Source organism: Sorex fumeus, unplaced genomic scaffold, assembly GCF_029834395.1.
Source record: "Sorex fumeus unplaced genomic scaffold, SorFum_2.1 ptg000002l, whole genome shotgun sequence".
Taxonomy (NCBI): Eukaryota; Metazoa; Chordata; class Mammalia; order Eulipotyphla; family Soricidae; genus Sorex; species Sorex fumeus.
In genome coordinates this window covers 13,044,993-13,061,868 of record NW_026606059.1, presented here as the reverse complement: position 1 = coordinate 13,061,868, position 16,876 = coordinate 13,044,993, and the positions used below count along the sequence as shown (strand labels likewise).

Genomic DNA, 16,876 nt, shown 5'->3' with positions numbered 1-16,876 from the left:
GACAGACATCTCTAAAAAAAACATGACGACAGTCTAAGAACTAAATCCACAAAACCAATGGGGGGGAAGTTTAAAGTAAAGGGTGCTGGGGTCCTTGGGGAACAGAAGTGGTTACACTGGTGATAGGTGTGGTGTTGGAATTATATGCATGGGAAACCATTATTAGCGGAATTATAAATCACAGAACCACAATCAATAAGAAGGTATTTTAAAAAGGTATTTTGAAAAGCTGACAAATTTTATAATTTATTATAAAACCAAGCTAAGTAATTATTATATAAATTTCCTATGAGCTAAGGAAGATGGAAAACCCTAGTTATAGCAATATACATAAGAGATCACTTTAAAAAATACATATTTCCATGCTACTCACCAGTTTTCCATTAATTAATAAGATAAACATCATCATTGGGTGTCAGAAGTTAAATATTTCAAGTAGATCAACAAAATAAAATGGAATGTTAATGCCATATTTTCACATAGTAAAGTTCAAATTAGTTTGGGGGAAAGACAAGTACTGAAATGGATTAAAAAATATCAGTTCAACTAAACGAACAACCATGAGTAAGAACGGGATAATCCACTCAAAATCTCTTTAAATTTCTAGTATGCGATCTACTTATTTCATGACAATGTGTAGTTCATATAATCAAATGAAGGCCAACGTATATTTCTGTCTCATAATAAAGTTATGATTTACTATGAGAGACCGATACAAATTTATTGCAAAAAACAACCCCTTGTACAACAAATTATGTTCACATGTTCACATATTTAAAGTATTCTACTATACAAAATTTAACATATATTTACACAAAAAGAGAAAAAATCAATTGGACTTCCCATAAATTTACCCTCCAGTAAATATAAATTAGGCCTACACATTTTAGACACAAATACTTCAACTAAAAGGCACAAAAAAAGGAAGCTGATCCTTTCTTGGCTTACTTGTGTTCCTGGGCCAAATCTTAGCAATTTATAAGTCACTTATTGGATTTTTCAGGAGTAATTGCAAAAGTGAGCTTTTTGCCTGCCTCACATACATCAGTGTCCAATTTTAATGTAAGATAAAATATTCTTTGATTATAATTATGAAAGGTACTTTGAAAGGAAGTAGAGAATGTTACTTTAAGGGTATATAGAGTTAGTATCTGGTAATAACGTTGAAGATTAGAGGAGCACTATAAGAAAAGGCAGAAGGGTGAGGAAGAAAGGAAAATTTAAGTATTTTGATGAAGACTAAACTAAAAAGATCTTGCTGTACATATATATGAGAAGAAAAGAGAGAATTGTTTGACTGCTAGTGTGGTGGTTCTGAACATATAGTCAAGGATCTTCTCTAAGTTGGTCAAAACTACTTTTGAAAAATGGTATTTGCCTTCTATTTTGATTTTGACCAACATTACGATTGAATTTACCAGGCATGAATGCTCTGAATTAGTGTGAATAAACACATGAAACTGGCTTTTCTAAATCAAATGTCCATTTTTACTCTTCTTGTAAGCTTAATCCTTAATAAACATTTAATCAATTTCAACTGTGAATTTATTACGTTTAAATAAATATGCACATTTCTTGAAACACTTAGGTTTCAGAATCTGGTTAGATAGTACATCAGGTAAGGAAGGCGCTTGGCTTGAATATGCCGACCCAGGTTCAATTCCCAGCACTCCATATAGTTGAGGAGTTTGAATATTTCAAGCACGATTAGATACTGATAATATTTTCTTTCAGATACTATCTGCACAGAATTTTTTCCCCTTGGGCTGAAGTAATAGTACAGCAGGTATGGTGTTTGCCATGTGCACGTCTATCCAGTTCCATCCCCAGCATGATATGTGTGTACGTATGCAGCACTACAGCACTGTCCTCCCGTTGTTCATCAATTTGCTCGCGCGGGCACCAGTAACATCTCCATTGTGAGATTTGTTGTTACTGTTTTTGGCGTAACAAATACGTCATGTGCAGCTTGCCAGGCTCTGCCATGAGGGCGCGATACTCTCATAGCTTGCCAGGCTCTCTGAGAAGGGCGGAGGAATCGAACCCGGGTCCCCGGGTCGGCCGCATACAAGGCAAATGCCTTACCCTCTGTGCTCTCGCTCCAGCCCTATGTATGTATGTATGTATGTGGTATGTGTGTGTGTGTATTACATATCCATTCCTATTCATTCCTAGGTAGATATACATTACATATATATTCATTTCAGAGATAGATAGATAGATAGATAGATAGATAGATAGATAGATAGACAGACAGACAGACAGACAGACAGATAGATAGATAGATAGACAGACAGACAGAAACATAGGTAAATACACAGATACACAGGTACATAGATAAGTTCCCTAAGTTCTGGAAGATATCTTCACTGAGGAAAAAATTCCGAGTGGCATTATTTTTCTTTGTTTTGGCATTGTCAGTCTTTTCCCTAAGACTTCTCATTTTCCTTCTTTAAAACAAATATTTCATCATTACATATATTTTTAAGTTTGATGCTATTCTTATGTACATGAAGTGTACTTTAATCCCTAATGGTTTCATTACTTTTCCATCTTTAACCACTGAATGATTTAATTAATGTAAGCCTTAGTGCAGATTCCTTCATGAAGTTTATACTTGCCATTCATTAAGTTTCTTGGATGTGAATATATATACTTTCAAACAAAGAAGGAAATATTTGTTGACAGTACATCACAAAATACTCATATTCTCTCCCAATTCAGACATTCATATTACATATGTACAAGTCCAGTAGAAGTTGTCCAATAACTCAGTGAAGTTGCATTCAATTGCTAAAACAGTTGTATTCCCTGATCCACTGTGGAGAGCTTCTACTGATGATTTTCTGATTTTGCTTTATTTTGTTTTGTTTTACAGGGGAATACATGTTGTTTTCTTATAGTCACAATAATTCGCCATTTGCCAGCACTGTGAAAGATATAGTCTCATGCACACAGCACTCCTAGATGACACCCACCACCAGTGTGCCTACTGCCCTCAGACACTGTCTCAAGGTCCCTCCCTGACCTACTCACCCCCTCCTATACTGGTTCACCGCCCCCAGCCTGCTGTCCCTGTTCCCATGACCTGGTTAGCTCCATTCTCTAAACCAGTTCTTAAATTCTATTTCTTTTGGCATCTGAATTCTCTTACTACGGGTTTTTAATACACACACATGAGAGAGATTATTCTGCATCTGTCCCTTCTGACTTCACTCAGCACGATATCTTCCAGTCCCAACCCCACAATGGCAAATTGCATAATTTATTTTTGTTTATCTGAACAGCTGAGTAGTATTCCATTGTGCTTATATACCTGAGTTTCTTTACCCAGTCATCTGTTCTTGGACATTTGAGTTGTCTTCATTTTCTGGATACTGTGAATTTGCTGCAATTAGCATAGACACACAAAAGGCTTTTTTGGCTAACTTGGAGGATCTAGGGGTGGATACACAAAAGTGGGGTTGCAGGGTTATATGGAAGCTCAATTCCTAGGTTGTTTTTTGTTTTTGTTTTTTGAGAAGGATCCACATTGCTGTTCAAAAAATACTGAACCAGTCAACATACAATTACATCAGCAATGGATGAGGGTCCCTTCTCCCCCACATTGTACAAACACAGGTTGTTTTATTCTCTATAATGTGTACCACTCTCACTGATGTTAGGTGATGATTCAATGCTGTTCTAATGATCAATGATGCGGAGCATTTTTCAAAAATATACTTCTTGGTTAACTGTATGTTTTCTAAGTCTACTATTTTTTTTCCTTCAGGAAGCAAAACTTGCTATAAATTTCAATGCATAGTGTATTTTCCTCCTCTTACTTTGTAATTACTTTTCATTCTCTCCCATACTTCATTTTTTAAACATAAAAATACAATTATACTACTCTAATCTGCTTATTTCTAACATGTGCCGTTTCTGAGTCAGTTGAAATAGAGCAACTTGTCTGCTCATGATTTTTTTTTCCCTATTTCTCCACAGGCTTTTTTTATTGGATGCCAGCCATTGTGAATTTTAAGCAGTTGGGTGCCAGATTATCTTTTCTATTTCCACAATTCTTATTGAACTTTATTATAAAATAGTGAGGTCAGAATCTTTCAGGTTGTTTGTCTTTTCAATTAAAAAAGCAGTTTTCGGGTTTCAGTTCAGGGCTTATTATTTCCCACTCCTGAGACAAGACCCTTCTGCCACTTTCCCCAAGACCTCTGATTGATGATGTTTTCTACTAGAATTGATGGGAAAGGTCCTATTGCCAATGCTTGGAGCATGATCACTAACCATTATCCGGTTATATTCCTGGGATGTCTTTTCCCTGCCCACAGTCATTGTTTCACAGAAAGGTACAGAACTGTTTTCAGCTGAATATTAAAAGTGGGAACTCTGCAGATCTCTGGGGTTTTTAATCAACCCAGATTCCTCTTCTCCAATTGTCTGACTGAATGCCCTGGTCATAGAGGGGTTCCCATACTCCCAGCTTCTGCTCGCTCCTGTATTCAGGGCTGCCGTTAGAGTCAACAATATTCTAACTTCCCTTAAAGTCACTTAAAAAGTCTCTAAGTTGGTAAACTGAGTCAATAATGGTGCCCACTTTCTTTGTTTCATCTCTCAAGTGTGATTAGCTTTCACTACCTGATTCTCAGTGGTGATATGAGAACCAATATTTTATTCCATAATTTTGTTCATTTTGGAAAAATTTTTTTGGAGAAGGAGACTGTTTCCCCCACTTGGCCCATGATCTCTTGTTTTCAACATCACTCTCACACTGGAGCTAGCTATTAGTATCTCTCTTTCACACATGAAGAAACGGGAATAAACTATCTCACTCTCTCCATATCTGAATTAAAGTCTTAGCAATACGTTCCAAAGTCCCTGCACATGGCTATTGTAATATACAGCTTCTGGAGAAAGTGGGATAGTTAAATGGACATTTATCACTGAGAAACTGCATAAAACCAGCCCCATTCTCACCTTCCTTGAGAGGCTGAGAAACAGTCCTCTTTTGAAATGCTAATCCTGAGCCAATTGAGTCCTGCATTCTATGGACAGCCAGAGTCTGAAGGATTGAAGATGCTTGCTCAGTGTTGTCAACGCCAGCACGGAGTTCCCAAGACCTCCAGAATAATAGCCAGAGTTCACGCTTATTCGAAACAGAATACTGAGGCAACTGATGCATCTTTACAATGATCTATTTCAGGAAAACTACCATCAGATCCAAAGTCAATAAATATATTTGAAATAGTAAACTGAGAAGAGATTTCACACAGCTGTGCTCGGGGTTTTCTCCTGACAGTGCTCAGCAGTCCCTCCTCCTAGGGTCTGGGGAACATATGCAGTGCTGGGAATCAAAACAGGCTGGATAACCCTACTGTCTCTGTGAAAGGCAGGTACCCTACCCGCTATACCACCTGCCTCAACCAGAAAAAAAGATTCGTCATTTTTTTTTAAATTTTTATTAGTGAGACACCATGAGGTACAGTTGTAGACTTACAAAGTTTTGTGCTTGGGTTTCAATTACACAATGGTCACATACCCATTCCTCCACTAGTGCCAATTCCCCACCATCAGTTTTCTTGTGCCTTTTATCCAGTTGGTCTTATAGATGAAAATAAACTCTAGAAACTATAATGCCTAGAAGACAGTCACCTCAGACATACCCACTGGTATTTGGGCAAAAGGTAAGGTGCTTGTCTTGTACTCACTGACCTGGTTTTGATCCCCAGTATCCTACATGATCCCCGAGTCCATCAGGACTGAACTCTGAGTACAGAGCTAGGAGTTAAGTCTTGCACACAGCCAAGTGTGGCTCAGAAACCAAAGGGAAGCAAAAAAAAAAAAACAAAATAAAACAAAACAAAGCCAAAAATAAACACATAAAAACCGCCAAGCAATTGTTTAAAGAGAAAATACATGCACAGACATTAAAAATATCAAACCAAATTCAAATTCTGAATGCCTATAAACAATGAGAAGCTATTAACACATGGTATGAGTTTGACTGTGCAAGTTGCCATGGAAAAAAATACCTCCACTGACATCACTCCGAGTCTGACTGTGCATCAGGCACTTGCCCACATTCCACTGACATCACTGCAGGTGCATGCAATTTGGGGACATGAAATAAGGTTCATAAACGTATCGCGCTTCCCTCTTAAAGGGATAGTTTATTACCCCTGGTTTTCAGCGTGACTAATACGAATACTGCAAAGTTCCTTCGTGGTGAGTAACTTATTTGGGTTGACATGGTCATTGGAACACATCGTCCTAAGGACTATCTCTTCCACGCGCATCTGTCTGTTGGGTCATAGTTAACTTCATGTATTCATATTTTACTTCACTCAACTGAAAATTTGAGTAATACTGGTGAGAAGGCAATGACATCTTAATTAAATGCTGGCCTGGCCAATGCATTAAGTGCTGGCATGCCTTTTGTGTCTCTCCTTTCATGTGCTGGTCACATAATCTGCTCGACTGAGAACATGTGGGCTCCAGTTAAAGATACAAACACTATTTCACACTTTTTGTATGTGACTCACTTGTGACCAGTTGTTTTTTCAAGGAATAGGCAAAGCTGTATATTAAGAAAAGGCTTTCCTTAAAAATATATATATTTATTCCATAATGTTCAATAGAGAATAGAAAAATAAAATTATTGTAGTCTCAGCAGTGTTTTGGATTTTGCTTTTGGGGGGCCACACCCTAATAATTCAAGACTTAGTCTTGGCTCTGTGCTCCTAGAGGGATTGGGGAAATGTAAGGGATACCAGGGATGGAACCCGGACTGATGGTGTGCAAGGCAAGGGGTCTGATCACTATACTATCACTTCAGTCCCCAGCCTCACCAGTTTTAAATTGTATTTTGTTACACATAATCACGTTTATCTGACTTTAATCAGTAAGACTACAAGAATTTCATTTGGCATTTCAGTTCAAATGAAAACACCAAAAGCACTTACAGTCACGGTAATGTATAATGTCTGACCTGTTCCACATATAAAAGCAAAGAAATTCCATGCTATAATATAAAATTATTTGTCATATTCTCCTGTCTGGAATAACTCTCTTCCCAGGAGTGTGACATTTTTCCCCTCAGTTCATCAAGTATGTAATCACTTGTACCAAGTGGCTCTCAGTAAACACAGCTTACATGTTAAATTGTGAATCACATGTTCATAGATTTCACTGAGCTCTCTATGATTGTCTATGTATGATTTATTTTAAGACATCTGGTTGAACCAGTGTTTGATTCGAAACCACTTGGTATAAAAGATACCACTTCCACGCCATTGGCATCGTTAAACAGCTCAATAGCTCCCTCTAGCAGTCTTTTGTATACTACACCACAAGTCACATAAAATCAGAGACATGGGGCAATACCTAGAAGTTTCTTTCTCAGTGAGCTAGTTAGTCCTTATGTGACTCTGACTCAGCAACATAATCGTTCATCTAAAGCTAAGAATATACAACTCCGAATCGTCATGGCAGAGCAATAAGGCCAAGCATATGCATTTGAAAGATTAAGTGACAAGAATCACAACAGAACAGGCTACCTCAAAACATGAATACTTCCAAATCTATACATAAATTTCCCAAGGAAAAAAACAATGAAAGCAACATAAGGGGTCAACAAAGTATATTTAGTAGCTTTGTCTTCTAAGGTAGATGTTTTTGTAGACCAAATAAGCTATACACTTCATAAAAATGTAAATTTTCACATTCAAACTTCAATAGGTTACATAAAACAAACCATAACCCTTACCAAGTAAAAGTTGTACCAAGACAACTTTCCATAAATAGGAAAAGGAACAAATAGGAAAAGGAACAAAACAGTAGCAGCACTTAATTTTACCAAAAAATACATAAAAATTTATAGATGGGTGACAGATTTAAATTTTGAGACCCTTCTTCCAAAATAAGTTTTCTATTTTATTCCAACTTGCCTATGGTGATGAAAGGGCCACTTGTATTATATGCTGTACAAGCGTATAATGACAAAATCACATTAAACCATGTTTCTAACATTAAAATTTTAAACTTTGTTACCCTGGCCAACAATTGATTTTCAAATTATATACAGTTTGCTGCCAGTGATTTTACTACTCAGCAGAAGACTAGGGTTATATTGAAAATGGAACTCTGCGTCACTACAGATGATGACAAATATGACACTTGCTGTACATTAGGTATTTATTTCCTCATGAGATAGATTTTAGTTTGAATTACTCTACCTTCATGACCAAGAATATTTACAAGACAAGTATTTATCTCCATTCCCTCTGGCTATATAAATAGGAGCTTAAACATAAATGCAATCAAATTTCAAATTTGGAAATGACCTTAGCAATAGTTTAGCTCAACTCTCAGTTTTGCAGACAGAGGCATTAAAAACATAACCTTTGTTCAAGAACAAAACACTATTTATTGTACCAGAATTAGTTAGACTGTATCACCTCACCCACTGTTCCATTATACAATACCATTCCCAATATTATATAGATAAGAAGGATATAGTCATTTCTTTAATTCACTTTTCATTATATAAATAAAAAAACATTTTAATCCATCTCTGCCCATTTTTATTCTCTCCTGCTAATATTCTGAATTTGAATGTGGGCTATACCATAGAGCTGGGCAAAATTATATGCTGAATCTTACTCCTACTGCAGAAAGGAAGTACTTGGGCCTTGGACTTCAGCCAATTAAAATAAACAGGCTCTCTCTGAATCATAAAGTCCTATTTATTATCCATGATATTAGAAAAGATGAACAGATTTCAGCAAATTCAGTCTTGGAAAAAAGGGTGTGATCTGAACTTAACATTCTATGATAGTAACAGATGACAAGACAAAATGTGAAAATCACATTCCCGAACTAAACTGTCTAAGAAAAACCCACTAGCGGAATATATAAAGATGTTGAATCCGTTGATTTTCGATACATTAGATTTTTTTTTTACGAAAACTGTATCGAAACAAAATCTTTCTAGACTAACTGGTATACCCTAACTTCATAGACTTTTGCATAATTAGAGGCATTCTTGTCCATAAACAGTTGGACAAGACTAATGACATTTAAAAGGTAATGGATTTACCTACATGAAAGAATTTAATACTATAGATACATGCATTCATTTAAATATTAAAACAACGCTATGAGGTAGGTACTATGATTAAAAGAGCTGAGATTAGATTACCAGAGACTCAGTTTCCAAGATATGAGCTCTCAAAACTGAGTCCATTATACCATTATACTACTATCCCTATATCTATATAGGTATATGTGTATGTATATATATATATATACATATTACTTAACAATAAAATTGATGGGTATAATTACATTCACAGATATTTAGAATGAATCACCACGGAAAATAATTGTAACATAGCTAACTCTACTTGATATATATATATATATATATATATGTTTTTGGGTCAGAAAATTGCTGAAGGCACATAAAAAATAAGTACTTCTGTTTTGACAATGGATAAGCTTAACTAATGGATTTATATGTTCAATGGCTTTTTTCCTCGCGGCTCCAAAATTATTCCAAGTAGCATTTACTAAACACTCTGAAGAGGTACACTTTGAATAGCTGGAGTAGGTCAACTCATGCATTTAACTTCTATGAGTTCATCCAGTTACAAATAAATGATATCACTAAACAAGAAAGTTGAAATTTCCTTATGATGATAACCTGAAAGACCACAATAATAAAAAACTGAAAAATTTAGGTGTGTTACTTTAAAACCAAACTCCAGTGATATAAAAACTGGACCCAGCTCTTTTCCTTCCTTGAGAGAAAAAAGAGGTTAAAAGAAATGACAGGTAGGTTGAAGAGGGTGGCCTGCGATGGTCTTTCTCTTTGAATTTCATAAGTGGGTATCAAGAGACCATCCATCATTTGAGCAAATCTCAGCTCTAAGACTTTCTTGAATTCCCATAGACTTGGGCAACCTGACCAAGCCACTGTGAACAGAGAAAGGCATGAGGTGTGGCCCATGGGGCTGAGAATCCTGAGTCTTATTCAGCACTGGGGTTTCATGGCCAGCGTTGAAGTCCTCAGTCCACAGAGCTCAGAATCTCAAAGGAGCTTAAACGTTTATGAGTCAGTCATGCAGTCATCCCGTTGACTGATACGATGGCGCTTTCTGGGATGTGCTTACAGAGCTCTCCTTACTCAGGGAGGCTGACCAGATCATGAGGTCACAATCTGTCCACGAGCAGCTGAAGTAAAACATGTTCCCAGAAAAATGATCTGCAAACTGGCCCCGGGACAGAATTGTAAAATCTATAAAATATGGTCTTTGATTTCTGAAATGCATCACAAACAACTACTGCCAAATTTATAAACAAGATAACAATGCCGCTGGTGAGTCTAACGAGGGTGAATAATCAATGTGGATCAATTAGAGAAAAGATATTGCAAGAAAAAGATAGAAAATGGTTGTACTCTTCATTCAAAGTATTTATCATAAAATATCCACTAAATCCAGAAACTCTTTTCTGCCTTTAATTTAAGTAACAAAAATCAACTGTTGTTTAACCAGGATTTTTGGTGACAAAAATGGATGATTTTCTTATGCCTTTATGTATTATTCAGAGTACTACATATTTTTATTTCACCATTAAAGAATTCTTATTGGAAAATTGTCTGGAAAACAATAAAACTGTGCTATTCATTAATTTAACATAAGACAAGCTATCAAAGCTAACAAAGTTTACTATCATGAAGTATAATGTAGCTCAAATTTCACAAAACAAATGCAGTAAAACAAAGCAAAATGAAATGTAGGAGAGACCGAGAAAGAGCGTTCAAAATTATAAAAATTATCACTAAAATACGAAAATTAGTCTGGAGATTAAATACTTTTGTAAGTATAGCTATTACAACCTCATTCTCATAGTAATGTAGCTTGTATTGGCCAATCAACATTACTGATTCAGACTGTGCTCCAATGGCATCAATCTGTGATTTTTAGTGAATATTAGCAATGTACATTCTTTGCACTATGTGAATGAATATATACTGGAAGACTCACTTCCTAAAAAGAGGGGCAAGCCTTTAAAGAAATGTACACTGAGAATTTAGCGTAGAAGTATTCTACCTGAACTATATAAGGAGAAAAATGCATGGCATTGCTTTTACAGTCATACTACTGGCACAGGCTGACCCTTTCTTAGCTCCAAGTGATGTTCCTTTGCTTCTACAAATAAAACAAACATGGGCAGAGACATAGTACAGCAGGCAAACCACTTTCCTTGCACACAGCTAACCCAGGTTCTATTTCCCAGTACACATATGGTCTCCTGTACCACACATGGTCCCCTGAGTCCTACCAAGAGTAAGTCCTGAGCACAGAGCCAGGAGTAAACCCAAGCACCACCCGGCGGGTGTGGCCCCAAACCCAAACAAACCAAATGCAGTCTTTCTTTCTTTCTCTGGAACAGGCTTCAGTCAGCCTATCTCTTGCTCTGATCTGGAAAAAATGTCAAGTGCTAAAAATAACAGGCATTTTCTTCATATTTTTGTCTAAGAATATCAGACAGGAAAGGGTTAACATGAATACTTCTAAGCACTCACCATCCTCCAGGGGGTAACAGGCTTTCTAAACCTTAAATTAGAAGATGAATAAGGAAAAGGGGTCTGGTCAGTTGTGGATAAATCATTGTAATCTCAGTTGACTGCCTAAAAAGCACCTCTAAGAAGCCTCCTTCCAACTCTAATAACTTGGTGTGCATGCTAGAAAAAAATTCATGCTCATACGAGCATCATGCATGATTGATAGCGTTCCTGTTTCAAGTCTGTCCTTGAGAGTCAATCAACTCAATCATTCCCAGTGTATGTTTTGAAACCAATTATGAGGAACACAACGTGAGTGCCTTTTCTAGAGAAGAAAGATGTGATGGACCATTCTTAACATTAGTGCTTCCTATACAAAAAAAAAAACCTAATAAAAATGAATGAGGCAGACATTCATATGAAAAAAAATACTTGTTTCCCTATGTTTTCAATAGCAGGTTGAACTGTTGTGGTTAAACAATGTTAGTGGTGATCATTACACAGGAAGAAGCATTTACACTGTTCTAAAGAATTGCTCAAGAGCTTTTCAAAAATGCCTTTGACAATAATACGAGCCATGGAGAATAATCTAGTCAAACTCATTGCAAATTCTCCTCTGAATCCAATGTGTCTTATCTTTCATCTTTAAACCTTCCTGTTGTGCAATATATATATGTATATAGATATATATATAATAACTTAGATACTCTAAAAATGACCAAATAGCGTCTTCCCATGAACTATTTTTACATAATGAAGTGACAATGAAAATTCAAAAATATTTTTTGTAGGGTTATAAGTTTTTCTTGCAAATAATCTTAAGTGACCGAGGGCATCACATAAAGAAGCAAAACAAAATGTTTACTTAGCCCCTAGAAGGAAATCAAATAATCAAACCATTGCTACTACCTAATAATTTCTGAAGCCAATCATAGTATGTTCCCAAAGAAGTTAGCTCTCAGTATAGGCTCTGGCTTCCTCTTCACTTGGACCAAGAGAAAACCAAGCCCTTACTTTCAAACTCAACCCTCCCCCTCCACACACACACACCTCACCACCAACACCACCACACCAATCAGAAGTGATAGCCCCTTCAATTTATAACATTAGAAGTAACAACTCGATACTTGGATTGCTCGTCTAGACACTACATTTTTCTTCCTTTCCAATATTAAATTTTCTCTTGAGTTAAATGTTAGGTAGAGCAAAATTTGTCTCTAGTATCTAATTCCAAAATTTCACCTTTGACAGCATGTAAAGTCAACTTTTAAATTCATCTTTCCACCTTTTATTTTTTAAATTCAGAAAAAGTAATGTATTTGGCAAAGGGTTAAGCACTTCGGTTTTTTCGGGGGGGGGGGTCTTGAAGAATATAATCAGGCTTAACATCTGCAAAATTCTTTAAATCTTTGGATAATAGTTCTTTTTTCCAACAATTCTGTTTCTCCACCCACCATCACTTCCATTACATGGAGTCCTGAGAATGGTTTATATAAACAGAGTTATATTCAGAATGTGCCCTCACACATGGCATGTATTATGCATACTTTGGACATAAATCTGCTACATGAAACATATTCAAATACAATGCAACAGGTCCTGCTATTGTGTAAACACACACTCCCAACAAAATGACAGTAAGCTTTAAAGGATTAACAGTATTTTAAAAATCCACTTTGGTCTTAATCATAATTCTTCCGAGGTGTCAGGAGACTGATGGACTCATCCAAAGGGGCAGATTTTACTAAGAAAGACTTTTGAGGGTCTGCATTTCTCTGTGTCCATGACAAACTGGTGACAGAGCCCAGGTGTACACACTGCCACGGATTTATTACACAGCTCTGGTTTTAGTGAGGAGTTGATGATAGGAAGAGTTCTTTGGCAGAGGTCTGACAAGTACTTATCCTTAAGTTCCCTTTTGCTTTGTGTCTGCCGGTTCCCAACGCTATCAAAGTTAAGCACATGACAGTGTAACCCCCCTCCCCCATTTGTCATGAGTGTGTAAATTCAAATTAAAAACACACCTCGGAACTATTACATGGGGCCACGTTTATTTTCACTTGGCGGGGGAGGGGAAAAGACGGTTCAAAAGAGATGGATTTCACGTCCTCTATGAAGCCAGATCTAGTTACGGTGTATTAAGTTCTGTCTAAGCGACAAAGAGACCATCTCGTCAGTGTTTTGTCACAGTGTTATTAAACACATCAAGCATTCCCATGCTCTCCTCTGGATGCTTTGATTTTTTTAAACTCCTTTGTTAGGTACAAAACAAGGAAAGATCTCAGGAACAATACTAAGGCGGCACAGGAGGGCAAGCGATAGATTCTGCATCCCCCCCACCCCACCCCCAGCAGTATCTCCATCCCAAACTCCAGCAGCTCTGATGGAACCCCACGTTTGCTCTATGGGAGGACTTCAGCTCTTCCCCTAATGGGGACCAAAAAAAAAAATCATGAACTGACTACAATTGTATCTCCGGAGCGCGCAGCATCCTGCTTTGTGCTGCCGGGGATAACGGATTCCCACCTCAAGCGCATCCATCACCTCCGACACAGGGAAACTCAACTGGAACCTTGGCTGCTGCAAAGGAAACAATGTATCGGGTTCCCCCAGCGGCTCCGGGCGACGCGGATCCCCGGACTCAGACTCCAGGAAAGAAAAAAAAAAAATGTTTCAGAGCAGAGCCCAGGCTGGTGGTGGGAGTGGGGGAGGCAGAAAGCGCTCGCAGACTCTTACCTCCACATTGAAATACTGCTCCGTTCCGCAGACGCTCGCGCAGACAATCCAGATCAGGGTGTGCAGGAGGAAGAGCCCCGAGTGATGCACGAAATCCAACCGTCTTGCAGTGCAGGGTGCGAGTAAGATCATAGTGAACTGCGCTTCAGCGGATGGACGAGCTCCCCTCGGTCGCTTCCCCTCTCCCTCCCTCCCTGCTTCCTTCCGAAAAAAAGTGCCGGGGTGGGGAAGGCGCCCGCAGGTTCACCCGCCGCCGGGAAGGGGTGGAGACGGCTCCCCGCCGAGCCGCGGCCGCTGGCATGGACCGTCCCCCGGGCCCGTCGCCCCCGCGGCTCCCGCTGCCCGCGCCCGCCCGCGTCCTCCAACGCCGCCGCCGGCTTGTGCGGGCAGGGCCTGGGCCGCTCCTGGCGCGGGGCTCGGCTGCTCCTGCCCTCCCCGCCTCGCCCCTCCACGGCTTCATCCGTGATCTACATAACTCCTCCTTCCCGGCCCGCGCCGCGCACCCGCGCGCGCGCGCGCACAAGCCTCGGCCGCGCGCGCGCACGCACACACGCACACGGACACACACAGGCACACACACACGGACACACACACATACCTACGCACACGCCTGCACACACAGAGATCTTCACGCACGCGCGCACACACGGCACAAGAGCCCGAGGACCCTCCTCGTCTGCGCGCGACCGCGCGCACACACACACGCACACATGCACTCACGCACGCACATGCACACACATATAGACACGCACGCGCGCGCACACACTGCACACGAGCTCAGGACCCTCCTGGGCCCGCGCGCGCGCGCACACACACACATGCACACACAAATACACGCGCGCGCGCACACACACATGCACACACATATGCACGCGCGCGCACGCTGCACACACGCCCACGCCCCTCCTCGCACACACGCACACACAGATGCGTTCATACATCCGCGCACGCGCGCGCGCAGCTGCATGGCAGCCCCCAGACCGTCCGGGGCCGGGAGAGGCGCAGACCCCCGGGGGAGCGGCGGGCAGGCCCAGGGGAGGACTGGGGGCTTCACACGACCGCGGGGTCGCCCGGTCCCACCCGTGCACCGTCTCCCGCGGCCAGCGGACCCTAACGTGGCCCGGCCCCGCCCTCCCGCGACCCCCCGTGCTTGAGCACGCTCCCCACTTTGGAAAGCTGGACACGGCCAGTCCTGAGTGTCCCAAACTTTCTTAGGGACCCCCTAGACGAGTGGGCCACCCCGCATTCGCCCTCCCGTCACCCCAGCCCCCATTTCATGGTGTAGGTCTGTGAGCATCTGCACGGACGGGGTGGGGTGCTGGTGGGGGGGGGGGTGTCTCCGCGGAGCTGGGCTTTGTTCCTCCCCTCCTGGGGGCTCGGGGCGCTCAGTCGTCCCGGGGCGCGGGAAGGAAATGGACACATTTCCAAAGAGGTTCCCCTCTGTGATCGCGTTCACACCGGGGAAGGTGGGCGAGGTGGTGCTGGTGTTGGAAACCTCAGTCCCGAGCAGCGGGGGAGGGGCGCTGTGGGGGGCGAGGACAAGCCCCAGGATCCGGGTCCCCGCGGGAGGACGCGGCTGCGCGCGGACCGGGCCCGGGGAGCTGCAGGCCCAGGCGGGGATGCTGGCGGGAATGCGGGCAGGGATGCTGGCGGGGATGCGGGCGGAGATACTGGTGAGATGCTGGCGGGGATACTGGCGGGATGCTGGTCGCGCTGCGGGCGCCGAACTTCCGACGGGGTTGCCAGGAAGGGCGCCAGCCTCGGCCGCGTGCGCCAGGGCACGGCGGGGCAGTAGCCGCCGGCCCTTGGCAGGTGATGGTTTGGCTACAAGAGGGCGCGGGGGGGAAGGGAGTCGGGCTGGCATCTGTCTGGGGCCGTGCCAAGCGCTGTGCTTCTCCCTGGCAGCCAGCAGAGGGGAAAAGGAGCTCGCGGGAAAGAAAGGCTGGCGAGGTGGAGAAGCAAGGCTGGGCCAGGTAGCACCGCTGCCTCGGCGAGGTGGAAGAGGGAATTGACGGCGAGGAATTCTGGAGAGCACGCTAAGAAAGCAAGAAATAAAATTGGAGGTCATGTTTGGTAAGCAGGTGAAAAGAGCCTGCCGGAAATGGCACAGGATGTAACAGTGTGTAACCTAAAGACACACACACACACACACACACACACACACACACACTTCCTAGTACTCAGCAGCTATTCCTTTATAGACTGAAGGCAATAGGACCCACCCAAACTGTTTCTACACTCAGGTAGCGCTTACCAACTGATCATTGTACACAACGTCCTCTCTGCAATAGAATTTAAGATCTGGGTCTGGAGCAATAGTACAGAGTGGCGGGCGTTTGCCTTGAACGCAGCCGACGCGTTTGATTCCCCTCATCCCATATGGTCCTCTGAGCACCGCGAGGAGTGATTCCTGAGTGCACGAGCCAGAAGTAACCCCTGTGTATCGCAGAGTGTGACCCCAAAAAAGAAGAAAAAAAAAGAATTTAAGATCTGACCAAAAAAAAAATGTGCAGCGGGTAAAGTACTTGCTTTACACACCACCAACCTAAGCTCCATCCACGGCACCACAAATGGTCC

General features: G+C 41.3%; 2 protein-coding genes across 2 annotated transcripts in view; both read right to left on the bottom strand.

The window, feature by feature from the left end:
• MMP16 (matrix metallopeptidase 16) overlaps positions 1–14,431 on the bottom strand; it is a 302,144-nt gene extending 287,713 nt beyond the window's left edge. The window contains exon 1 of the mRNA XM_056110867.1: positions 14,300–14,431. Within this exon, the coding sequence (XP_055966842.1) occupies positions 14,300–14,431 (132 nt within the window). The remainder of the gene's footprint in view (positions 1–14,299) is intronic.
• Positions 14,432–15,521: 1,090 nt separating this feature from the next.
• On the bottom strand, positions 15,522–16,367 carry LOC130021786 (uncharacterized). Its single transcript, XM_056112599.1, has one exon. It carries the CDS (start codon positions 16,365–16,367, stop codon positions 15,522–15,524), a length of 846 nt encoding a protein of 281 aa, XP_055968574.1.
• Between the last annotated feature and the right edge of the window lie 509 nt (positions 16,368–16,876).